The sequence below is a fragment of the Heteronotia binoei genome, chromosome 2, assembly GCF_032191835.1.
Source record: "Heteronotia binoei isolate CCM8104 ecotype False Entrance Well chromosome 2, APGP_CSIRO_Hbin_v1, whole genome shotgun sequence".
NCBI classification, from domain to species: domain Eukaryota; kingdom Metazoa; phylum Chordata; class Lepidosauria; order Squamata; family Gekkonidae; genus Heteronotia; species Heteronotia binoei.
In genome coordinates, this window is record NC_083224.1 from 183,234,827 (window position 1) to 183,262,111 (window position 27,285).

The following is a 27,285-nucleotide window of genomic DNA, read 5'->3' on the forward strand; positions in this document are numbered from 1 at the left end:
AGGTTTTTTTTTAACAAGTCAGGAGAAGGAGAGTAACATGGAAAATTATATAGCAAGCAACCTTACTATAAACCTACATTTATTTAATGATTATTAAAATAGCTTTCTCCATCCAGTTATTTGCTCCTTGATAATTTTCAGATGATACATCAAGCATTATTAAAAAGCATTCGTCTGGCACGACTATGACAGAGATTTAAAATCTTCTCGTATATATATAAAACAGTTCATTTCCCCATGTCATAGCTGCTACCACATTGCCACACCCTGATGGTCTTCACTGCCTAAGTGGTAAGGCCTAGAACTCCGTTCTTCAAAGTGTGAAGGCCTGCTTAAAGGTAATCAAACGAAGCATTTCTATTGGCTATCGGTAAGGAATGTGCAGATGGGACTACATGCAAACCACTTTAAACTAAGAAAAATTCTTCTGAACGTAGCCAAGACTTCTTTCCAGTGCTTTATGAGACAGACTGAGTTCTACTATTAAGTCACATTTATAGCAAAGGAATCTGGGGAGAAAGGATAATATGCTTCCCAAAGGGCAACTGCTCTGACAACATGCTTCCAAAATGCAAAGAGCCGCTTTTATAAGCTCCTGAAAATGCAGTAAGCCCAGAATGCCGAATGACGCTGAGTGATGACTGAACTGCCAGGAAGCAAAGTTATGAGGTTTCTATATTATAATTCACATTAAAGTTACGTACATTCATACAATACTGAAAGATGACACCGCCTATAGCAAGCTGCAAGGCTACTTTTGAACAAGGCTCTCAAAATCTGTTCACCGCTCACATGTCTTTTAAACCAGTGTAATACTGATAGAGAAAATTTCATGTCTGGGGGGGGGGGGGGAAGAGAACAGAAAGAGCAGGGAGTTTGGTGGCTTGGTGTTTACAGTAACTAGTCTTAATGGAAAGCAGGGAATCCCTTCCACTCATGTTTTCCTTTCATACAAGGAACATTCCCACAACACAAGAGGCCCAAAGAGCTTCTTGTATAAGACTGAATGAATTTTGAAAAAGGTATCAAGAAAGCAGACACTTTTCCAGTCCAAGCCTTAGTAAGACTGGGGCACATCTGGGCATTAACTTTGCACTTTTAATGTAGCGAATGTAGGAAGCACAAAACATGCCCTCAAGAAAAAGCTGCCTCTTTTTACTCTCAGTGTCTCCTGTGCTGACCAGTCATGTAGGCTGCCAATGGCCCATCAGACTGAAGCACGTTGTACTTCTAGTCACTCAGTATCCAATCCAAGGCTCCAAAATATGTCTCTATAAGCAGAGTCGAGAGAAAAGTCAATCTCTCTCAACTGCCTATGGAGACACTGAATAATGTTCCTTCAAATGATTATACGAGTTGGTTAAATTCACTTCCCTAACTGCAAATAAACTATTCGGATTCAGCCAGCACAGAAACGACTATGAAAATCTGCAGTTACAGGAAACTTATTCAATTTATGTGCCGGAGGTGGGGCGGGGGGTGGAATGACAAGTGTTATTCTTAGATGCATGAAGCTTTGTTTCTGAGATTTCTTCTAGTCAGCTGCACCAGGGAAGGGAGATAGAAAATGAGTGCAGGGCTCTATTAGCCTTCACTAGCTTGCTGTTCCTAGTTACATTATTCTCCAGAAGATGTTTGAAGCTGAGTGATCTAATCATATCAAGGTACACATGGCTGGAACTGTCCAAGTTACCAAGAATTCTTCCCCCCCCCCCCATTCAAAGACTATGACCTTTTGAATGACAGCATACCAAACACATGAGCAAATATCCTGTCACACCCAGCTCAGCAAAGTGGGATGCCTTCCTCAGAAGCCCTCCTCCAACCCCCATGGCTCTCCATACTCAAGTTGGAAGGAAGGCTCCAAAAGTTGTTGGGACACATGCCTTGACCTACAAGTTCTTTGCGCAACACTTCCAGCTCCTCCTTTTGAAAGGAATAAACCCTATTTTGACTCGAAAACTGGCCATTACACAGTAGAGAAGCAAGAGCTGAAAACACTCTTCCTATCCGGGGCACTAATGGATGCCTAACCGTATTGCTTCCTCCTTGCTTTGCTGCTTTTTTTATTTCACCTGCAAGCAGTTCTCCTGAGGAAGGGTGTTTTCAGGCCACACAGGCAAGACCAGGTGGGATATGCGACTCCACAGCCCGCTCAGCTTGTCCGTGTCCATGTGGTTATAGGAACTTGGCATGTGTGAATCAGTAAACTTAGCCGAGAGGAAATCTTTCACTTTCTCCTCAACTTCCAGCAGGGAGAGGCCCCTTCCTAGCGACTCCTCCTCCAGCAGAACTGTTAAGAGTAGAGCCACGTCCTTAAACGCTGCGTTTTCGTGGTCACAGTACTTGTAAAATATCAGGGTGGAGCCTGCTGGCAGGGACTCAAACCGATGCACCACTGCTGCCTTCTTGCCTCCCTTGAACCCGGAGCTCAGTTCCTGATCGACAGCGAGTTTCACAGTATCGCTGTCCTGAGTGGTTTTGTCGGTCCCGTCGATTCTGATGGTAGCAGTGCTCTGAGAAGAGGAAAAGGCGTCAGCAATCTGGTTGCTTAAACACTTCAGGGCATCTTCCGCTTCTTTTGCGGCTGTGAGCAACAAGATGGCAGGCTCCAAATGAGGCTGCGAGACGTTGAGACGTTTCTCAAAGGTGGTCTGGATTCTCTTCCAGATCCTGCTGTCCTGACTCGGGTAGCTGCTCATGAGCTTTTTCATCTGGGCCTGAAATGCCAGCAGGGCTTGGTTGTTGGTTTCCACAGCATGGGGTAGTGGATAAAAAATATACCATCCACCAGCAGCAATGCAAGCTGCCGCCAACACCAGAATCCAGAACACAGAGTGTCCCCCAGACTGTACACTAGAACCTACGCAAAGGGGGTGGGGTGGGTAGGAAGGAGACAGAGAGAAGTAACACAGATTAGTAGTAGCATTATTTCAAGAACACCAGGACTTATTCAGCTATGAAGAATCAGACTACCTTGGAGGAGCACAGCAACACACGGGATGGTTATTTAAATTTTAAACAATTTACATATTACAATAAAGGTAAAGATAGTCCCCTGTGCAAGCACCAGTCGTTTTCGACTCTGAGGTGATGTTGCTTTCACAACGTTTTCACAGCAGACTTTTTATGGGGTGGTTTGTCATTGCCTTCCCCAGTCATCTACACTTTCCCCCCAGCAAGCTGGGTACTCATTTTACTGACCTCGGAAGGCTGGAAGGCTGAGTCAACCTGGAACCGGCTACCTGAACCAGCTTCTGCTGGGATCGAACTCAGGTCGTGAGCAGAGGGCTCGACTGCAGTATTGCAGCTTCACCACTCTGCGCCACGGGGCTCTTACATATTACAATAAGCCTTCATAAATAGTCCAGTTCTGAAACCCTAACAGAATAGAAGACACACACATCACATTTAAGCAGCTGGATTCAAAGCCAGACTGATAACATTTCAACTGTAAATTTGTTGGGAGCTACTTAATGTCAAAACCTCTAGACACAACGATAACTGATTACAGTTGTTGGCTGAAGGAAGGGCTAATTCTAATAAATATTAAGAGATATGCCATCTATCCCGCAGCTTTCTTGTATTCACAACTACTAAGGAGGAGGATCCCTTTAGGAGAAAATCAGAAAGGTGTTTTCATGAACTTCAGCCTTTGGCTTCTTCAGGGCTACCTTGCCCTTCTGATCTAGTTTTTTTTTCAGGTGTAACGCCACACTAGTAAAAATACTGGTTTTACTAATCCAGGGTGGAACTTTCAGTAAATCTACTTCCCTATGCTAGCTCCAAAAAGTTCTGGTCCAAAGAAATGAGAAAATGCAGAGCTAGTCATCTCCCCGTGTTAAGAGGAATAAGGAGATCTATTCTTAAGATCTTCAATGTCCATTCTCTAACATTCAGAGATGGCCTGCCTATGTTATATATGCTAATGTTATAATGCTTCAGAGTAGAATTTCTGCTTTCCTTTTTCTCAATAAACAGTGGGAATTACTTATAAATTCCATCTCATATAGTGACTCAAAACAATTCTGGTTACTGGTTTTCTTTAGATGGCATTCCTGCATGGCCTCCTGTTACTCCTGAAGAAGTAGCAACACTTATTGTGCTTGCCTGGTGTCTGAAGAATAGAATTTCTGCTTTCCTTTTTCTCAGGCAATCTTGTTACATTCTACTGTCCCTGTACCTTGGTGCCAAACTGCACTGTCCAGAAAAACTCCTAACAGAATCTATCTAGAATATTTTATTTTGTCTTCTCACAAAGTTCGGATGGCAGACATAGTTCCGCTTGCCTCCTTTTTATCTTCAGAAAAATTATGTGTGACTAGCCCAAGGTCATTCAGATAGGTTCATGGCTGAGCAGAGATCTGAACCAGAGTCTCCCTGGACCTAGACTAAAAATTTTCCCATTGCACCACACAGTTACGTAGACAAGCTTGTGCATTTATGATCGACTTCAATTAAGTAAAATAAACATCAGCAGAGCATCTGAATCACTTCTGGCAATATGAAAAGACTGGCATATGCACAGACTGAGTCAGTAAAAGGATTAAATCTTACTTTTATTAACAGCTTCCGAATGCTTCTTCAGTATGCTGGCTTGAACCTGAGGCTCCGCTTCATCGGATAGAAAGTAAGGGAAAAGATTAAGTCATAGCACAAGTATTTTTGAGGTCATCTCTAGAACATGATGCTAAAAAGGATTCAATTTTGATTCCAATTTAGATTTGGAACAGAAATTTAACAAGCTACTAGAAAAGCTCTGGAATCTGCAAACTTGCAAGTTTTCAAAAGGCGACTGGCTCCTTTTCAATCATGCATGCTTTGGAAACAGGATAGATTCTTAAAATGGGACAACCAGGCCTTGTACGCAGAAATACGGTAGTAAACTCCAAAAACAGCAGATATCCTATCACTCCACTTGGCAATGTTCAAAGCCTTCTTCCAGCCTAAGGAACCACTGAAGAGTCACTTAAATTGAAAAAACAAAAAGACTTCAAGCTTTGCCCAGCAGAATGGTAGGACACATACCAGAGATTCAAACTAGGTCTGGGACTCAGGCAAAGCTATTGTATGGGAAGGTTCTGAATTCCAAGTTGTGAAAATACAAGGCTAAGGAGATGTTCAAAACCTGCAGAGGTTTTACACTTGCAGAAATATTACATAAGAATAAAAATTTGGAATGGAACAAAGTGAATTAGTTTTGTGCTTAACAGACCCAAGGAGATTATAAATACATATTATGGAAAAGGAACCCCCTAAGTATACTCTGGGTACCTTAAAAAGATAACTGGAGTTTAAACACCAACGCTCATCTTTATATTAACCCATATCCAGGGGTGCAATTCTAGCAGGAGCTCCTTTTCATATTAGGCCACACACCCCTGATGTAGCCAATCCTCCAAGAGCTTACAAGGCTTTTTTGTAAGCTCTTGGAGGATTGGCTACATCAGGGGGGTATGGCCTAATATGCAAAGAAGCTCCTGCTAGAATTCCACCCCTGCCCATATCTGATGTGTATTCTTTGCATAAATCTAATTCCAGTTTCTTAATTTAACTGAATACTTCCCCTGCGCAAGGTTTAGGATAGAAGTACACACTGCACAGGCATTCTTGCAGCAAGTTATTCCAATGAAACTGCACTCTGACTCAAGGACAACCCAAGACAGATTTTATCCAACAATAGTACTGATAACCGGTTGTTGCTAAGGATACTGCCAGCCACTCGAATCAGCTTTTTGCTCCGGTAGCTGGGAAACACCAAAGGACAGCCACGAAAGTATTTTGGGGTGGCAATGAATTCTAGGCGCCATTCTGCCACAACAGATCTATGACAATCTTTCTATACCCACTGCGTATACCATTTATGCAATATGAACGTTAGCAGCACAATCCTAAGCAAATCCCCCTGCGTTCAACAAGACTAGTTTCAGTGATCAGGACTGCACTCTAACATCAGAGTCCAAATTTAAGGCAAACAAAATCGAATTAAGGAAACACACTCTTGTCTAACCCCCGTAGCCCTCCTTCCCAGACCAAGCAGACCCCAATTTAACTGCCAACTTCCGCCTCTTGAATTCCACACTCATCTTCCATCCTCTAGCCATCATAACCACTTAGCAAAGCTGCAGAGCCACTGCCATTCTACTACAGTCCTACCATTTATCACAAGAGCTGTTCATGAAGAGAGCTCTTGTGATAAAATAGTAGAACTGTAGTAGAGAGCTGTTCGTGAAGACAGCAATAAAGGTAAAGGTAGTCCCCTGTGCAAGCACCAGTCATTTCCAACTCTGGGGTGACGTTGCTTTCATGACGTTTTCACGGCAGACTTTTTACGGGGTGGTTTGCCATTGCCTTCCCCAGTCATCTGCACTCCCCCCCCCCAGCAAGCTGGGTACTCATTTTACCAACCTCAGAAGGATGGAAGGCTGAGTCAACCTTGAGCTAGCTACCTGAACCCAGCTTCCACCAGGATCAAACTCAGATCGTGAGCAAAGCTTGGTCTGCAGTACTGTAGCTTTACCACTCTGCACCACGGGGCTCCTGAAGACAGCAATATGAAGTGCCAAATAATAACTAAGTAAAAAGCAGGCATGGTTTTCTTATATGCAGGCATTTATTTAGTTAAGTTATATTTATATCCTGCCCATTCTGTACAGACTGAAGGTGGCTAACAGCATAAAATAGACAGTAAGCAAAAATGATATTAAAACAATCAGAGAGAGAGTGGACATACTGTACGTACTTGGTATTCTATCTCTCAAGGTTGTCTTGTGGTCGAATCCATATCGCTTCTGAACAGAAGATTGGGATTCTTTTTAAAAACATGGTAAGAAGAAAAAAATTATTAGATTCATGGTGAACCACTGTATTTCTGTTTCTAAACAGGTTGCTACATGCACAGATTAAAAACAGAGGACCAGCAACTGTGAAGAAGCTTGTGAAAGAGTTGGAGTACATCTTTTCTTGCCTTCTCCCACCAGCCTGCAACTGGGGACCCTCATGCACCACAGTACATGGGCACAGGGAGGATCCTTTGATCCTCAGACACTTTCAGAACAAGCAGCAGGCTGCTGAAAAAAGGGAAAAGTAGAGAAAGACTCCCCTCTGTCAAACCAAGCAGGCTTTTATTACAAGATCCATTCCCATGTTATGTACACACGGCCAGCAGAACATATTCCCATCTCAGGATACTTTGAATGGGATGCCTCAGAAATATCCAGCCCTATGTTGCAGCCAAGAAAACTCTACAAAATTGCTTAAGTTTTTCTACAGAGAAAAGACATCTAATAGGTCACAATTACTACCTTTCGTTGAATGGTATCTCGGAGTCGTTTGATAACTATAAGCAGTATTTTTAAGTTCTGAGTTGCTGTCCCTCCCATCTTCCTGTTTAGCTGCTGCTCCTTCTGAAAAGATAAGAGGATTAAAATCAGATTTCTTGGGCACACAACATTGTTTTAGTTAGTCTCATCTTTAGGTTTCCGCTTCAGTCGGTCATATCACTCTCTATCTAGTCGTAAACTTGGTGGCTTGTGCCAACCTTGAAAGCAGCCAAGACCAGACCCTCCGCAGGCATAGTAGCGTTTTCTGCATATGTGGAGAAAGTTTGTAAATTAACCTAATGGAGAGCCCCGTATACAGACATGCACACACACAACTATGATGGACTACAGTCCATGAAGACAGGTCGAGATAGGTAGCTGTGTTAAGTTTGTAGCAGTAGATAAAAGCAAGAGTCTAGAACAGGGATGGCCAAACTTGCTTAATACAAGAGCCACATAGAATAAACGTCAAATGTCTGAGAGTTGCAAGACATGAACATCAGATGTTTGAGTGTCATAAATAGATGGGGAGAGGTGGAAAGAAAGCAACTTTAAATGCATTCTCCAAGCTGCCAGCTGGCTTGGAGAAGTGATTAAAAAAGACAAATACCTTCTCCAAGCCAGTCAACAGGGACTGGGGGCTTCAAGAGTCACAAAATATGTGTGAAAGAGCCACATGTGGCTCCCAAGTCGCAGTTTGGCCACCCCTGGTCTAGCAGCATCTTTTAAAAACTGTAGCAGGATATGAGTTTCCATGAGTCACTTCTTCTTTGAGCAATGACTCACAAACTCATACCCTGCCACAAATTTTTGCTAGTCATTAAAGTGCTATTGGACTCTTCCTCTTTTCTATAATCTATGAGAAAATGAGAGGAGGGGAAAAGGGAATTTGCCTTCATTCTAGCTCTTAAGGACTTGAGCAGGCTGAGACGTTAGGCACGTGGAGTAGCATTTCCACCCCCCTCCCTCAATGTTTCACTGCAAGCTCCTGCTAGTTTTTAAATGCCCATACAAATAAAACATTAGAATATAACAACTTGATAGAATTGAGAAAAATCGTTATAATAAATTGACTTGCACTTCTACGAACTTTTTTCTAGGCAATCGGACCAAGCTATGACTTGGGTTTCTAATGACACCTCTCTGCCCCACGCATGTGGCTACGCAGCCATGTGAACAATGCAAGTATTCATTATTAATGTTCACAGGAAACTAAGTTCAACAAAAGCTATACATGTCAGCACGGTAGTGGATACTATTCAAAAGGAAAGTGATCTGACCTGATTTGTTCAGTGTGGAATCCTTGCCTTGGTCATAAGAATATCCTATTAAGACAGGAAACATTGTTTAAGTTATTGAACCAAATATAGGAAACAAACAAACAAAAAAAGGAAGCTTGCCTGTTCTCTCTGGGGCAGCTCCTACTCCTATGTACAAATAAACTTTAATCCAACCCCACAACCCTTTGGAAGGTAAAGTACAAGCCTGTTACTGGTATAAACAAAAGCACAAAGGTTTAACAGCAGGAGAGCAATTGTAGATTTGCAGCCAAGAGACTAGATTTGTGTTTCTCAGTACTCAAATCCATATTAGTAGTGTGTACATGCAAGCTTGGCACCAAAGCATTGTAGAGCCCTCCTTGAAAGATCTAATCATTAGTCTACATTTACCTATCCTTGGACTTCTTCTAATAGATGGTCGAATAAGTTCAGAGTCATCTGCAATTCCTAAAATGCTTGTGTGCCCTAACAAAGAAAACAAAGTAGAAATCCACAAAGTTCAGTCATTAAGTATCTCCACTAGTACTGCCCACATCCGTCATGCAGGGATTGAAAAACTGATCTGATTAACATAAAACCCTGAAAACACAAACAGAATATATAACCCCAAACTGATTATACATAACGATCCAAAAATAATGAACAGAATATGTGACATCATAGTGCATAGAGGACACATCATTTACCCACCCACAGAATTTCACAGAGTAAATTCTTTAAAGCTCCATGGGCACATATACCATACTAAATAAATGGCATATTTGCATATCCCTGCATATTGTCAGGCCCCTATGTATTGCAATCAGTGGTCTTAAAGACCAAAGATAAAGATTATGCACTCTGGAATTACATGAGCTTTTTGCTGAAAATGCAGTTGAAACCCTCCCAAACACCTACCACCTATTTCTCCCTAGCCTAACTGATCACAAAAGTCAAGATATGATCAGCTAAGCACCATTTTCAACATATGAACATAAAGCAATGAGTAATAATCTTTTTCATCCTCGGCAAATGTATTAATAAGCACTTCTTTATACACTTGAGGCAGTTAATTAGACCAATTAATAGTCCTTCAAAATATAAACATTCAGTTCCCTATAAATGACTGATCCTAGAAGCAGAGGTTAGGGTTACAAGATAGGTTTAATTCTCTAACAACTGTGACCAAGCCAAACCATCGTCACTTTCATCTTTAAACAAACAGTCATTTGCACTGCAGAAAGTAAGTTCACAGAACCTACATTAATGTATCCTAAATTTAAAAACCCAGAATTTGTAGTCTATGAGATAACTCTGCGATAGATCACTGCAATGCAAACTGCCAGTAACAGTTAGAGTGACGAGTCAAAAATTACACCCTTTGCCAGTTATTTTATTCAAGCAGAACTATAATTTCTTCATCCCATCAGACCTGAGTACACACAGCAAACCCCCCCCCCCTCATGTGTATTCATTATCTGTGAACTCCCAGAGTTGTAACTTCTCATGCCCCTCTTCCTGCTGCAGGCCACTGACACCTTCTAGGTTTTGTTCCTGGGCTAAGTGGTTCAATGGGACAAGGGAAAAGCAACAGAAATCATTCTGCAAAGTACAACTAGCATCATATATAGTTGTACCAAGAGCTGATACAGTATACACTTGACACACAATGTGTATAGTCTTTTTGAGAGTGTATTCCATTTAATACATCCAGGGTTACCTGCTTGCAAACGTGTCTGGCCATTTGAGCGTTTACTGGTTGTTTGGTGCCTGGTTGGAGAAGAGTCATCTGCAAAGTAAGGAGGGGGGAATCTTTAGAAAAATTAAGCATACAGCTCTACAGCTTTAGGACAAAGATTCCAGGATCAAAAACCAGCTTTAAACAGTGACTGAACAATTCAAAATTCTATGGACAGAAGTGAGCCTCTATCCCATAATTCATCCCTTCATGCTAGCAATGTTTAAATATCCTTTCAAAGCACAAGAACCTTCTCTCCCCACCCCATTCATCAGAAGACTTGCTTCATATGTGTTTTTTCTTTCTTTTCTCTATTCAGAGAAGTCATATGACACTAGGGAAGAGAAACTGAAAGTAAACTTAGATTAGCTGTTTCTTGCAAAAATGTTAACTTGCCCTGAGATTATGCTATTTACAGCATGGGAGATACTGAAGAATCCTAAAGCTTCAGTCCTATACACTTATGGTAGTCCCACTGTGGACACCATGGGGTTTATTTCTGATGAAGCATATACAGCATTGGGCTGCATGTATTTACTGCCTAGCCCTAACAAGTGTAAAGAGGAGTCTCTGCTCAAGTCTGTAGGCTCAGAAAAGCACTGACAAAAATGTGAGACATAGAATGTTCCTTTTCCACAAGTATTCTAATTATTAAACCAAGGCTTTGCAGTTTTAATGCCCCATCTCTTTAACGCTGGAAGTTCTGCAGAGAACATACATTTTGGAATTCAAGGGGGATCCCTGGTTTGAGGAAGTCATCCAAAAGTGAAAGCTTTCTTAGCAAATGCATATTAAACATTTTTTTGAAGTTTCTACTAAGTATAATGTAGAATTAATTTGCCAAGATAAATCAGATATAACCCGTACACCAGCTTTACTCTTCTTCATAACGCTTGTTTGTCTTCATTAGGGCAGTAAAATGACCACTGGTACTTACCATGAAGGGTCCTTCTCCTCTACAGGCTCTTCAGTGATAGCCCCATCTCTCTGGACTGGACTGATACTCCAGAGGCAAGGAGGATATCTTGTCTGCCTGCCTTCAGACTATTTTATTACGCTTACTATTTAGTAGGTTGTGTTTGTTTACATGTAGTTGAGGCTGGCCATGAGAGATGGAATTTTTCTAATGGTTGGCATTCACATTTGGCTGGTATTAGGTAATGTACTGTACTTCGATTTGTTTAATTTGTATGATATTCTGTGTTTATGCATATCTATTGATATATTTCCCTCTTAATATAGACCCGTTTCTGGGTAGGGAAGAGAAAAAAACTGTAAAATAAAATCAATCCACTCAGGTTATGTTGTATGATTAACTTAAACAAAGAAGCACAAGACTTTCTTCAGAAAAGCTAGATCAGGGGTGTCAAATATGCAGCCTGGGGGCCAAAGCAACTGGCTGTCAACTGCTTCCAACTCCCTGCACAATGCAGGAAACTCACAAATACCTCCCCCTAAATTCACAGGATCTTCATTGCTGTCAGATGGCCATTAGCGCCGGTTTAAAAACCTCCAAGGAAGGAAAGCCCACTGCCTCTTATTTTCTTCTGCATCACAGCTTGCTTTGCAAGGCTTGCTCAATCATACAGGAGTTACAGAGCAAAGCCTCTATTTTCCCCATTGGCTGAGGGTCTTCCCTTGGGGAGGAAGGAGGAAGAGAAAGAGTTTGCTTTGTCAGGCTCTCTCAAATGCACCGCAGAGCTACTGAGCCAAGCCTCTCTTCCTTCTAAGGCTCCGCCCCCTCCTGGCCCCCTGGGGAAGGAAAGAAAGAGCCTGAGCTTCCTTTGCCCAGTTCCCTAAAGCACATGGGAGAGATACAAAGAAAGCACCTTTAAGATCAATGAGTGCTAATGTTTTAAGCATGTTTTAAGTTTTTTAAAAATCTATAATTGCGTTTGTCTGTATCCTTTATAAAGCTTCTCTCTCTGCTACCTGGCATTACATTTTATGACACACTTGGCCAGGCCCAACAAGGTCTCATTTATGTCAGATCCGGTCCTCATAACAAATGATGAATCAGGAGATGACACACCTTCACGGCATCTGAGCAACCTGTCGTGTTGAGCAAAATTGAATCTAAAATATATAACAAATGAGTTTGACACCCCTGAGCTAGACACTGAAAAACAGGCAGCAAATCCTCAGTACTGTAAAAGCCAGCTACTCATATCTGATGGCAGAGTGCTTACTGCTTTAACTTCTAGTACCACAGCTTTTTAGAAGGTAAATAATGCTATGTTCACCTCTAATCAAGGCTAGGTTTTCATCCAGACATGTCATCAAGAAAAAGGGGGTCAATTTATATTTATATACATGCCACAATAATAAAAACTGCATATCATAGAATCATATGAGAGCCAGTTTGGTGTAGTGGTTAAGTGCGTGGACTCTTATCTGGGGAAGCAGAGTTTGATTCCCCACTCCTCTGCCTGCAACTGCTGGAATGGCCTTGGGTCAGCCATGGCTCTGGCAGGAGTTGTCCTTGAAAGGGCAGCTGCTGTGAGAGCCCTCTCAGCCCCACCCACCGCACAGGGTGTCTGTGGTGGGGGAAGGAGACAGAGATTGTAAAAGCTGCTCTGAGACTCTGATTCAGAGAGAAGGGTGGGTATAAATCTGCAGTCTTCTTCATAGAGTTGGAAGGGACCTCCAGGGTCATCTAGCCCAACTCCCTCTGCACAATGCAGAAACTTTACAAATGCCTCCCCTCTACACATACATCCCAGTGACTCCTGCTCCATGCCCAGAAGATGGCAAAAACTTCCAGGATCTCTTGCCAAACTGGCCTGAAGAAAAACTGCTGCCTGAAAGTGGCAAGCCTTTCCCTGGGCATGTAATATAACTTTGGCAGGGCTCATCTTTCATTCAGAATTATCTTCTTTTTGTGTAACAGTACCATCTACAAGTGCAAAACTGTCATATGCTTATACTCTTTGATCCACTCTACCCTTCATCTATAGTGCCAAATGGTTTATAGCCTGATGGCTCAAGACATCTGGATTTATTTTCTCTGACCGGCACAATGGTTGCGGTACAGTGATCCAGAATTTGGGGAAGGTGTAAAGAACTTCCTCCAAGCAGCTTTTTGTACTTTTCCATGATCACAAACTTAATGAAGGTGTCAGGGTCCATAAAGTACTCTCGGACACAGTCTCCCTCCCACTGCTGAAAGTAGATTTGAGAAAAACTAACAAAATGGCACCATCATTCTTAAAAAATGGAACAGGATTTTTAGATGAGTTTTGAGAACATGCATCATGACCTACTGTCAGTAGAAACATGGGATATAAAAACTAATCAAACAGATTTCTGGAACCTTTGAGCAAGCACTTTTTATACATAGTCAAATGACCAGCTACTCCCAAAAAGAAATCTGTTTAGTTGCTATGCTCACCTAGGGGACTCCTTTCTCCATTTCACAAATACCCATGTTTACAGACCTGGTGCCTCAAGTTTTCTCTATCAAGTCAAAGTTTGCAAAGCTAGGCAGTACCTCTGAGACTTCGCAGAACTCTGCCAGTGTTGTATTATTTTTTGTGTAGAACTCCAAATATACACAAAGCACCAAAAATAAGACCTGTTTCCCCAAGGAGTTTACAGTATACAAGATTTTCAAAAGGCACAGTGAAGGTGGTGATGGGGGAGAATGTACATTTGTTCTAGCAACTTGCATTCAGGCCTAGTTTCAATAGGGTGCTGAATACAAACCACGACCCGATTCCAACTTAGACCACTGGTCCACCAACCCAAAGATTTCCTGTTGAGACTTGCAGTGGTTCTCCAACAGGTCTTTCACATCACCAACTACCTGTCCCCTTAAATGAAGAAACACCTGCTGCCCTGTTACTATGAGCTAAGTCTACTGTATTTTGGGCCTGACTTTCAAAAGCAACTCCTGCACAAGATCAGGCTGCAAGTACATCTACTCTTCCACGACAGAATCTGCAAGGGCCGAGCCTGGTGAAACCTGCCACACATGAAGCCCTGAAGTTACCTCTTAATGCAGAGGTGTCGAACTAATTTGTCACAAGGGATGGATCTGACATAAATGTCACTTTGTTGGGCTGGGTCATGTGCACCATAAAAAGTAATGTCAGATACTGGAGATATAAACTTTATAAACTACACAGGCAAACTCTTATTTTTTACCCAAAATACAAAGAAAAGCAAGTGATTTACTTCAGAACCCACAACACCCCCTTCACAATAAATGTATTTATTCATACGCAGGATTAGTTTTTTTTCCAAAGATAAACCATAAAAGAGGGAGTACCTCACATTTCCATAAATGCCAAGTGCTTCTGGACCAGGTAGGAGCCCCAATAGGCCACTTCCATCCCCTGGGCCTTATGTTTGACACCCTTGTTCTAATGCCTCTCACCCAGCCATTGGACTTAAAAGTTCAAATTCCAACTCTACCGTCCAACTCGCTCTGTCATCTTGCGCCAGGCAGTGTCCAAGTCTAACCTACTTCACAAGATGTTTGTTGCGAGGATGAGAACTATGTATACTGCACTGCGTTTCTTAAGAAAATGGAAGGAGGGCTTCCTTTTTCATTTACTGTTGGACCTCGAATCTCTCTGTGCTGGCTGCCTCCCTAGTTGTCCACCTGTGATAGATTCTTGGGGCATCATATGACAAACAGGATTTTAATACGCAGATCTTAAAATTGTAATATGTTAGTTTTTAACTTGCAATATGTGGATTTCAAAATTGTATTATATTAATTTCATTGTACACTTTTAACAGTTGGAAGCTACCCTGACCCCTGCTGTGAGGGGAAAGGAGAGGGATATAACCTGAAAGAATGAATGAGTAAAATACAAAAGCAGTTCTATACTGTAAATACTCCTATAAAAAGGTAAAGGTAGTCCCCTGTGCAAGCACCAGTCGTTTCCGTTTCTGGGGTGATGCCACATCACGTTTTCACAGCAGACTTTTTTACCGGGTGGTTTGTTATTGCCTTCCCCAATCATCTACACCCTTATATCTCCATATTTATAATGTAAGTAGCACACGATTATAAAATCACTATGCAGTACAGCAATTCATGCTGGGCTAGAATCTTGTAGTTGAATCCTACGAAAACTTACTGAAGCTCAAGCTCCCCGATTGGAATGTGCTTGGACTACTCTGTGGATCATGACCGCATCGCGGGAGCCCCAAGTTCGAATCCCCACTTGTTGGGGGACTTGGACCGATCCTACCCTCTCAGCCCAACCACCTAACGTATCTCATATGAACATATGATGCTGCCTTTTACTGAATCAGACCCTCGGTCCATCAAAGACAGTATTGTCTACTCAGACTGGCAGCGGCTGAGGTTTCTCACACGCCTACTTGCCTGGACCTTTTTTAGTTGGAGATGCCGGGGATTGAACTTGGGACCTTCTGCTTCCCAAGCAGATGCTCTACCACTGAGCCACCATCCCTCACCTGACTGGAGCGGCTCTCCAGGGTCTCAAGCTGAGGATTTTCACACCAATTTGCCTGGACCCTTTTTGGAGATGCCAGGGATTGAACCTGGGACCTTCTGATTCCCAAGCAGATGCTCTACCACTGAGCCACCGTCCCTCACCTGACTGGAGCGGCTCTCCAGGGTCTCAAGCTGAGGATTTTCACACCAATTTGCCTGGACCCTTTTTGGAGATGCCAGGGATTGAACCTGAGACCTTCTGATTCCCAAGCAGATGCTCTACCACTGAGCCACCGTCCCTCCCCTACTCACGGGCCTGTTGCTGAAGCCATGCTCGGGAAGGACTCCCCTTACCTTCCGAAGAACTGGCCGAGTCCAGCCGCCGCCGGCCCTCCTCCTCCTCCTCCCTCTCCTTCATCCTGAAAGGCGTCGGGGGATACCGCTGTCCAGAGCGCAGCCCGTACGGCGCAGCAGCCCGCGGCGCTTCCTCGCTCCTCTCCGCGGCTTCCTCTTCTGCCCTCATCCTGCCCCGCCTCTGCCTCCTCACCGGCCGGCCGCCGCCATCGGCCGAGAGCTCCACCACTTCCTCGCTAAACCTCACTTCCCGCCTCGGCTGACGGAGCCGGCCGCCGCCATGATCGTACAGGGTCGAAGGGCGCGGGCGGAGGAAGCTGCTCCGCAGGCCGCTGCCGCCGCCATTTTGAGAGGCCGCTTTCCTCAGAGGCGCCCTGGGCGTCACGTGAGCGAAGAGCCTCCTCTCCTCCCCCCGCCCCTCGCCCGCTCCCCCCTCCCGCTGGGCCTCTGAGGCGGCCGCCAGCCTCTCGGCCCCTCAGCCCCACACAGGAGGGGAAGGCGCAGTACCTGGGCTGTGGGGCGCTCCCCCCGCTTGGCACACACAGCAGCAGTTCGGGGGGAGGGAAAAAAGTTCCTTCTCTGAGGAGGTGGCGTTTGTCTCGCTGTAGCGCACAAAATGCACACGCTTCCTTCCGTGTCCCCGGTCTAAGCTCAGAGACGCGCCAATGAATACCTTCTCTCCCTTTCCTCGCTTTTTGCTCTTCCCCGCCACTTTCTTCCCCCGCTTTCCCCTGCTCTTTCTCTCCGCCGGCTCCTTACTTTCTGCCCTCCTTATCTCTCTCTGCCTGCCAATTCCCGCCTCTGAGCAAAAGCTCCTAACCTGACCCCCCCCTGCTAGAGATTATTTTCTGACAGTCAGCTGCTCCCAGGAGCTGAAGCCCTGCTTGCCCCGCCGCCGCCTCCTCCTCCTCCCGCCCATGGAGCCCAGAGGAACGCAAACAAAACAAGGGAAAGGGTTGGGTGGCAAAAGAAAGAGCTTGGCCCCGCTAGTTGAAGGGAGCTGGCCAGCCGAAGGGGGCCGGCCTCTTCCTCCCTCCCTCCCAAACTCTTGTTTTGAATCCTGGAAGCAGCAGCGAATGGGAGAGGCCCGGCCCAGCAGCTGCTTATAGGTCAACGGGAGGGGAGAAAAAGATTTAAAGCACCCTTTAGGGCCAGCCGCGCGAGCTGGGAATAGCCCCAAGCCGAATGTAAACCGCTTTAAATCTCTGAATCACGAGTATAGGCTGTCTCTACGCTCAGGGTTGATACTAATTTTATGAGCGTTGAGTCCGCCTGCAGAAAACTCTTGCTCAAAAGTACACAGTGAGGGGCAACTCCAGGCTGAAACCGCTTTCCGTGTAGACGACTTAAGATAAATGCAAAGCAAGACAGAAGTGACGGACCCGCGGTATGCAATGTAGGTTAATATTTTAAATGCGCGCCAAGAGAAATCTATGTTCGGGGTTGCAGCGAAAGAAAAGCAAGAATCCGGTTTATTGCCGCTTGGGTTTGCCGGAGTCAGATGCACTGAATGTTTGGAAGTCGCTAGCGAATACCCCTGGGGTAGAATGTGACCTGCTAGAGACTTCCTGGCTCAGGAGTGGCCAAACTGCGGCTCTTTGAGTGGCTCTCAAAACCCCCACCGCCCCATCAGCCAGCTTGGAGAACGCATTTGTTTCTTTAAATCACTTCACCAAGCCAGCCAGGAGCTTGAAGAATGCATTTAAAGTTGCTTTCTTTCCACCTCTTTTTTACCTCTCCCTCTCCCATCTATCTTCCTTCCCTCCCTCCCTCTGGATTCTCAGGAACCATGGCCTCATATATGTTTTGTGGTGCAATCTGATACCACAGATGTGAGTGGAATCTTGTGAGCTCCCTCTAAGCTTGTGAGTGGAATCTTGTGAGCAAAAATTCTACTTTGTGAGCTACCGGCATTAAAGTTGTGAGCGGCCACTTTGGATGCTGCATAAGTCAGTTTGCTCTGGAGGCATCCTTCCTGAGCTAAGACAAAAATATGTGAGCCGGAGGCTAAAAACTGCTAGCTCACACTAACTCAGCTTAGTGGAACACTGGATGTGATTTGTGGGGTGACACCACATAAAAATTCTGAGTTTTCGTGCCATAAAAATTCTGGGGTTTGTGCCATAGCGATGTCACAAACCAGTGGATCCATGATTTTTGTGAAGCAATCCATGGCAATTGAATAATGAATCTTAGATGACCAAGAGTACAAATCCTGAGGATCTGTGCCTCAGAACCACATTTTTGTGCCATGCCAGCACCACAAAGCAGTGAATCCATTATTTTTGTGGAATCTGTAGTTTTAGACATGATCTGTGATTTGATGGTGAGTCCAGGGTGGCCCATGGGGATCCATGCTTCAGAACCACGTTTTTGTGCCCTGGAAGTACCACAAAGCAGTGGATCTGTGGTTTTTCAAGTGTAGTTTGGGGCTGTAGACGTGATAAGTAATTTGATGTGTTTACTGTGTGTCGCTTGCTGGGGGTCCATTCTATACACTTTTGAACCTGCACCTGACATTTCCCCCCCAAAGCACTTTCCTGGGGGCATTTTCTTTGGGAGGTCATCACTTGGACCCCCTAAATCGAATCTGCACAACCATGGAAGTTATGTAGAAGGGCATCTGGGGGAGATCTCCTGCAAATTTAATGTCTCTAGCTTGCACGGGGTTTGTCCTATACAGTTCTGAACTTGCATACCTGTCATTTCTCCAGAAAGCACTTTCCTGGGGACACCTTGGGGGGGGGGGGGCGGAAATGAAAAAATTGTGAGTAGGGATGGGCACAAACCAGCTGACAAACTAAAGTTTGCCACAATTTGAGAGAACTTGTGGCTGACCCAAGGTCACACCAGCAACTGCACGTGGAACAGTGGGGAATCAAACCCAGTCCTCCCAGATAAGAGTCCATGCACTTAACCACTACACCAGGGGTGGGGAACCTCCATCCCAAGGGCCATATGCAGCCCTCGAGGTCACTTGGTGTGGCCCTTGGGGATTGCTGGGCCAAACTGAACCATGTGGCAGCCTCTCTGGGGCCTGGCTGGCTGGCGAGGATCATGGGGCCCAACCGCATTGTACAGCAGCCTCTCCAGGGCCTGGCAGGGTTCACAGGGCCCAAATGTACTGCTGTACAGAATTGTACAGAATTGCTGCAGGGCCTGGAAAAGTTACTGTCACAGTTTGGTTTGCACTTGATTTGTAGTGGCTCTTCCTTGCTCCTTGATCTCTCAGGCACACCTTAGAGGTTAATAGGGAACCATTCATGGCCATGGAGAAATGTTAATCTCTGTAAATATGATAACCTGGTCCCTGCTCTCGAGCACGTCTCATGTCTTCACCAAAACAGTTTCACATTCCTCAGCTATTTCAGTTCAGATAATGTCTCATGACTATTTTGTGTAACTCAATAAAAAGCTGGACCAGAGTCCAGCAAGGTAGCTCCTGGCTGCGGCTTGAAGACTGACTGTCTCGGAATCGTTCTTCGCTACATGATTATCCCAGACGATGTGGCCTAATATGCTGATGAGTGTGTGACCTAATATGCTAATATTAGGGGATGTGGTCTAATACGCTACTGAGTCCTGCTGGGCTTTTTCTAAAAAAAAAGCCCTGGACCTAGGCATTTGCCTAGGGCGGCGGGCTTTGTGTGTGCGCCAGATTATGCTCTCCCCACATGACTTCAAATAGAAAAACAATTATTTGCATTAATTGACAGAAAAACTACGTGACAATGGAATGAGGTACAGATGGATAATACCTGAAGGTTTGAGCTTTGAACTTCAAGGGAAAAGGATTACAATCACAAATACACAGGAACTGCATAGATTTTATGAAGAAAATAGAGAATTTGCACCATGATGGATTACAAATTGATATCTTGGAATGTAAATGGACTCACCTCAAAAAAGAAAGGCAACGTTTCATTGGATAAAAAAAACAAAATTGTAATATAGTATGTTTACAAAAAGTGCATATTAGACAAAAGGATTATACATTTTTATGGAATAAACAATTGGGACTAGAATTTTTTAAATTGGCTGAACAGAAGAAGAGAGGAGTAGTCTTTTATATTAAACAAGAATTAGACCCGAAATTGGTATTTAAAGATAAAGATGGAATATATATAGCGGTAGAAATTACTTTGAATACCAAAAAAACATTGTTGTTGGGACTTTATGCTCCAAATGGTGCTAAAGACATTTTCTTTAAAAATATTACACAACATCTTGATGAAGTGACCTATGAGCAAATTTTATTGATGGGGGACTTTAACAGAACAATTCAGAATACGATAGATAGATCTGGGAAGGAAAAAAAATGATAAAGAAGGGAAATTGCCAAAGTCTTTGAATTGGTTAAACAGGAGAGTTTGGAAGATATATGGAGGAAGTTTAATCCTGAAGTACGGGACTATACCTTCTTTTCAGCTAGACATAGCTCTTTCTCTAGAATTGACATGTTGTGGGGTACTAAAGATTTGGGACTTATAACAAAGAAAATAGAGATATTACCTAAAATAGGAGCTAATTATAACCCAATAATGTGGATTACAAAACTGTCGAAAAAGTCAAGAAGACGGAGATTAAATGAATATTTTCTACAAAATAAAGAAATAGTGACATCTCTAGAAAATGAAACCAAAGCGTACTTTCAAGTAAATGACAGAGAAGATATAGAATTTCAGACGGTATGGGATGCCTACAAGGCAGTAATGAGAGGATTACTAATAACATTGAATAATAAAGACAAGTGAGCAAAAGATAAACAGATGTTGGACATTCAAAATGAAATTAAGAAAAAAGAAGGTGAATTAAGGAAAAGGCCAGGAAAAAAGAAAATTATAAGGGAGATTACAATATTGCAAGCACAATTGAGACATCTGTTAAATAAAGAATTGGAATGGAATTTGAAGAAATTAAAACAGAAATCTTTCGAGGGAGTGAATAAACCTGGAAAATATTTGGCCTGGCAATTGAAGAAAAAGACAGAAAGTAAAATTATTAATAAAATTGTGGCTGATGGAAGAGAGATGGTAGATCAAGAAGGAATAAAGAGAGAATTTTTAAAATATTATGCTAAACTATTTAAAGGTGTTAAAGTAAAGAAGGAAAAGATGGAAGCGTATTAGCAGAAGATTAAAATAGCACCCTTAACTGATTATATGGAAAAAGTTTTGAATGATCCAATTGAAAAAATAGAAATTGAAGTAGCGATTAATGCAATGAAAATTGGAAAGGCACCTGGACCAGATGGATTTATGGCAAAAAATTTTAAAACGTTTAAAGAAGAATTAATACCGAAACTTCAAAAATTAATAAATGTGATAAGAAAAAATGGGAAAATACCAAATACATGGAAGGAAGCAGTAATTTCATTGATTCCGAAGGAAGATAGAGATGTCACTAATGTAAAGAATTATAGACCAATCTCATTATTAAACAATGATTATAAGATATACACAAGAATCTTAGCGGAACGCTTAAACAATATCTAATAAACTTTATAAAGGAAGCCAAGCAGGTTTTCTCCTAAAAGGAAAATAAGAGACAATATTAAAACTGTTGTAAATATTGTAGAATACTATGAAAGACATCCAGAGAAGGAAGTTGCATTATTCTTTGCGGATGCAGAGAACGCTTTTGATAATTTGAATTGGGACTTTATGTTTGCAGTAATGGAGAAAATAAAGTTGGGGGAAAACTTTATAAGAATTATAAAAGCAATTTATACTGAACAACGTGCAAGGTTATGTATAAAAGCAGATTTTAAAGAAGAAATGATAATCAGCAAAAGTACAAGGCAAGGTTGTCCGCTTTCACCATTGTTGTTTATAATGACTCTTGAAATCTTATTGATGCAAATACAAGATAATGAAGAAATTGAAGGAACGCGAATTAAAGGATTTTCCTATAAATATAGAGCATTTGCAGATGATATAATGTTTATAAATGAAAATCCTATGCAAGTAACACCTTTGTTGTTAGCCAAAATACAAGATTTTGGAGAATTGGTGGGACTTTATGTTAATAAAGAAAAGTAAAAAAAATTGTGTAAAAATATGCAAGTAAGTAAACAAAAGGAATTGCAGAGATTAACGGGATGTGAAGTTACCCCTAAAGTAAAATATTTGGGCGTGGAAATAACAATGAAGATCTGTTTAAAAACAATTATGAAAAGTTATGGCGTAAAATGGACGAAGATATGATAAAATGGAACAAGTTTAATTTGTCACTGCTTATTGCAGAATTGTCACTGCCAATTGCAGAATAGCTGCAATTAAGATGAACATTTTGCCGAGAATAATGTATTTGTTTCAAACTATTCTGATTGTGAAAGACAGTAAACATTTTAATAAATGGCAAAAAAAGATTTAAGAATTTGTATGGGCCGGGAAAAAAACCAAGGATTAAAATGAAAGTTTTAACAGATACTAAAGAAAGAGGAGGATTTCAACTACCAGATTTAAGATTATATCTTGAAGCAGTTTGTCTAGTGTGGATAAAAGATTGGGTGACACTGTTGAATAAAAAACTTTTAACGTTGGAAGGTCATGGAAATAAATTCGGCTGGCACGCTTATATGTACTATGGAAAGAAAAAGTTGGATGGTTTTTTTCTCACCATTATATAAGAAATAATCTACTAAATATTTGGACGAAGTACAAGAAATATGGTGATGAGAGAAAACCACTATGGATAGTGCCAGCAGAAGTAATAAGAATAACAGCTGAGACAGGAGAGGAAAAAGGGATATCATATAATCAATTACTAAAAATACAAAACGGTAAAGTAGAATTGAAAACTGCTGAAGAGTTGAATAATAAATATGATTGGTTTCAAATGCAACAAATAAAAAGTTTGGTGGAAAGCGATGTTAAAACTGAAGGAATAAGACGAGAACAAACAGAAATGGATAAAGTTCTGCTTGGAGATAATGAAAAATTAATTTCGAAAATCTATAAATTACTTTTAAAATGGTCTACAGAAGATGAAGTAGTGAAATCTCAAATGATTAAGTGGGCAATAAAGAAATACAGATGGATACATGGGAACATTTGTGGAAGACCTCTATGAAACTCTCAACATGTCAGAGTATTAAAGAAAATTGTTTTAAGATGATGTACAGATGGTATTTGACTCCTAAAAAGTTGGCAAAGATGAACAATAAGATGCCAGATGTTGGAAATGTAAAAAACATGAAGGTTCTTTCTACCATATGTGGTGGACTTGTGAAAGAGCGAAAAAGTATTGGCAGATGATTCAACAAGAGATTTCTAAGATCTTGGGATATGAATTTAACAAAGTTGCAGAGACTTTTCTGTTGGGATTACAAATGGGAAAAATTTCCAAAAGAAGATAGAACTTAAATCTGGTACTTGCTCTCAGTTGCTAGGACATTGTATGCGCCGTTGTGGAAACAAGACAAAATACCAGAGAAATGGGATTGGATTGTAAAAGTTATGACATGGAGTGAAATGGACAAGTTAACAAGAACCTTAAGAGACTATGATTTAGAAGTATTTAAGATGGAGTGGGAAAAGTTCAGAAGATACGTATAAAAAGAGTGGAAAATAAAGGACATTGGACAATTTTTGATAATGACTAAGTACAAGAGGGAGGAGGATATTAATATTGGTTTTTATTAATTAAGGGTACCTTTAATATTAAGATTTTAAGTATATAACACCGGCGGGGGTCAAGTAACGGGGGGAGGGTTGGGTAGAAAGTAATATATGGGATAGATTTAAAAAGTAATTATTAATGATGTAAGAAATTGAAATTTATTACCATATGTTACTAATAAAATTGTTTGAAACAAAAAACCCCAAAAACCAATTATTTGCATTAATTTTGCTGGCCTGAATCATTCTCCCTCAGTGGAGCACTGTTTTTTAAGTTGATAATTTCTTATGGCCCGCGAATGATGTTATAAATATCCATATGGCCCTTGGCAGAAAAAAGGTTCCCCACCCCTGACACCAAACTGGCTTCCAGTAGGAGATGTGTACAATTATGCAGGAGATGTTGAAGAAGAAGAGTTTTAGATTTATACCATGCCCTTCGCGACCCAAAGGAGTTCCAGAGCGGCTTACAATCTCCTTTCCCTTCCGCACCCCACAACAGACACGCTATGAGGTAGGTGAGGCTGAGAGAGCTCTCTCAGCTTTGAGCGAACTTGTGCACAGGAAAGAAAATTCACTTTCACACTATAGTGTGTGTATATATTCTATTTAACACAGTACAAATGACATTCTTAATACCCAATCATACAGTTCCTTTCCTTAAGGACACAGCCTTACACAGTATACCCAGAGTTCTCATTTGGCTTCTAAACGGTCCATTAAAAGTCCACACAGCGCTCTGATGGGCCAATGCCTCAAGTCCGTTCCTCTGATGTTGCTGTAGATACGAACCCGCCAGTATTAAACTGTGAACATGGATGTAATTTCCCAAAGAGAAAATGGGTTTTCACGAGAGAGAGAATGGGACCGTACTCCTAGGCTTCATGGTTTTGTGTCTCCGGTCCTTCTTCAGCCTTTATCTCTCACTGATGCTGCTCCACGGAGCCACAGTTTGCTTTTTTCAAACACAGATCAACTCATAAAATTCAAAACTTGTTTCTGGCTCAGTTGATCTGAACAAAGCAAACTGTGGCTCCATGGAGCAGCATGGTCAAGAAGGCAGCAGGCTTGCTCAGAGCCAGGCTCTGAGAGTGCTCGCTGCCATGCCCCTCGTGGCACATGAGGAGAGGGGGTGCCCCTGGCGCCCTAAGCCAGGTGGCGCCCCAGACCACCACCTACTTAATCTACTCCCATGCGCCGGCCCTGACTCTGGATATACTGTGTAAGGCTGTGTCCTTAAGGAAAGGAACTGTATGATTGGGTATTGAGAACGTTATTTGTACTGTGTTAAAATAGAATATATACACACATTATAGCGTGGAAGTGATTTTTTTTCCCCAGAGCACTGTTTTGTTATTGTTTCTATATACATCAGAACCTGTTGAGAGAACTTGTGGCTGACCCAAGGTCACCTCAGCAGGTGTATGTGAATAGGTGGTGGCAGGGTTTTAAAAAAAATTGTTAGGGATATTAAAATCTATTAAAAGTTTTGTTAAATGCTTCTTGATGAATTAAGCTAGTGATTTGAATATTTATAACTGTTCCTTGACTATTCAATCAAATGGGAGCTGTCTGCCAAAACTGGAAGTCACCACTCACTCTCAGACAGGGGAATTCATCAGTCTTAATGAGTCTTCACTCCAAGGTGGTTCCGCTGATGCTTTTCACTCCTCATGCACACAGACACTCACACACATGATCAGCCTTTACCAAATGGCTCTATCCATCTGGTTCAGTTTTCTCCATCATTGGACATTTTCAGCCAGTGACTCAATTTCCAAGGTTTCAGTTCTGGCTTCTGCAGTCTAGAGTCTGGACTGACTCTATAATGAGGTAAAATGGAGCTATGGTTTGCCCCCACCCACCAGCCAGGATCTGCAGCAGAAATGCAAGAGTAAGGAAATCCCTACTGGGCACGCACTAGGTAGGAATCAGCTAGGGAGGTGGTGAGCTCCACCCTCACTAGCAGTCTTTAAGCAGCGACTGGACAAACACTTGTCTAGGCTGATCCTGCACTGAGCAGGGGATTGGACTAGCTAGCCTGTATGGCCTCTTCCAGCTCTGTGATTCTATGATGACTTAGTGCTGTCTTTAAGGAGTTGTTGGGAACCAGAATGGAAGGTTCATGAGCTGTTCTGAGAGGCAGAGGTGATGGGATGGGGTCATTTTTGTCTCCCACCATAGATAATATTTGTCTGAGCAATGCTAAATTGACACAAGGGTCCTGCCATTTTGGCCCTCACATTAGCGGATAATAAATTCTTCCCTCAGTCATTGTGGCTGAGTGATTTCCTTTCCTGTTTGGAAGCAGCTTTTGAAACAGAATTTGCTCCCCTTTGCAGCAAAGGGCTTTTCAGCATTCTAATTTTCCTCACTTGTAAGTTCCTCATTCTTCAGAGTTAATTTTCTATTCCACACATATTTAGCTCTCTCTATTTATTATGTTTTGAGCAGACTTTGAAGGATGGTGGAAGACAGGAGGGCCTGGCGTGACTTTGTCCATGGAGTCGGACTCGACTGTGCGACTGAACAACAAAACTTTATTAAGCAGGGCTCTTTTTTTTAGCAGGAACACACAAGAACACAGTTCTGGCTGGCTTGGTGTTGGAGTGTGTGGCCTAATATGCTAATGAATTCCTGCTGGGCTTTTTCTACAAAAAGCCCTATGTTAAACAATGGTGACATAAAGGGGTGTGGCCTAATATGCAAAGGAGTTCCTGCTTACAGGGCTCTTACAGGGCTGTTATTATGTATCTATTTTATTCAATTTTTATACCACCCATTCCTTAAGTAGGGCTCAGTGTGCAACAGACAAGTGCTTGATTCAATATTACATGTTTATATCTGTCATAAAAACCTGCAGTTTAAATCTGGAGGGAGCTGTGCTGGACATAAACTGATGTAATATTAAATTGACCACTAGAGAGAAAAGCACATGTAGAATGTGGGGGAGGAGCCCAAAGCAACAGGAACTCACAAGCCAGCCAGCCAGGTGCTGCCACTACAGCATCTGAATCTTCATGGTGTGACTGAAAGTAAACTGCGGCAGCCATTTTGTGGATCCACCTCCTGTAGCAGCCATTTTGTGGATGTGCCCACCCTGTGTCAGAATTCCAAAGATGCCCACCAGCTCAAAAAGCTCGAGAGTCCCTGATCTGGATTGCAAAATGGCAGCTTTGGACCAGCAGCTTGTTTTAATCTTGCAGAAATAACAGCTGTGGCACAATCCTGGCCTAAGGTCCTTGAAGCCCTGCGGTCTGGCAGGGCAGAAATTTGGACCCAGCAAGCAGTTTGTGTCATGTTCTTTCTTCCTGACAAATGGTGCCAAAGTCTCACAGCTGACCTGAAGGCAGGACACTAACCTGAGAGGTGGTGCCGTGCCTTCAGTATCTGCTCAGCAGGAACAAATTCTATACACAGGGTCTTCCAGTTTGGTGTAGTGGTTCAGTGCGCAGACTCTTATCTAGGAGACCCAGGTTTGATTCTCCACTTTTAGCTGCTGGAATGGCCGTGAGCCAGCCATAGCTCTCGCAGAGTTGTCAATGAAACGGCAGCTTCTGTGAGAGCTTTCTCAGCC

At 42.4% G+C, this 27,285-nt stretch overlaps 1 protein-coding gene across 1 annotated transcript; it reads right to left on the minus strand.

The window, feature by feature from the left end:
• Positions 1-62: 62 nt before the first annotated feature.
• Positions 63-18,792, minus strand: TOR1AIP1 (torsin 1A interacting protein 1). The gene is made up of 9 exons (XM_060233074.1): positions 18,786-18,792; positions 16,041-16,560; positions 10,302-10,393; positions 8,993-9,067; positions 8,603-8,647; positions 7,305-7,406; positions 6,743-6,811; positions 4,558-4,614; positions 63-2,863 (listed from the first exon to the last, which is right to left on the minus strand). Exons 1-9 carry the CDS (start codon positions 18,790-18,792, stop codon positions 2,067-2,069), a joined length of 1,764 nt encoding a protein of 587 aa, XP_060089057.1. The 3' UTR covers positions 63-2,066.
• Between the last annotated feature and the right edge of the window lie 8,493 nt (positions 18,793-27,285).

Bases quoted from the DNA above. Each gene is read 5' to 3' on its own strand.
- TOR1AIP1 (XM_060233074.1), bottom strand. The intron at 10,394-16,040 runs GTAGGGGAGGGA...ATTTTTCTAAAG, and splicing joins CTTCAGCAACAGGCCCGTGA to ATTCCCCCCTCCTTACTTTG. The intron at 2,864-4,557 runs GTAAGATTTAAT...CCCTTTGCGTAG, and splicing joins TTCGGAAGCTGTTAATAAAA to GTTCTAGTGTACAGTCTGGG.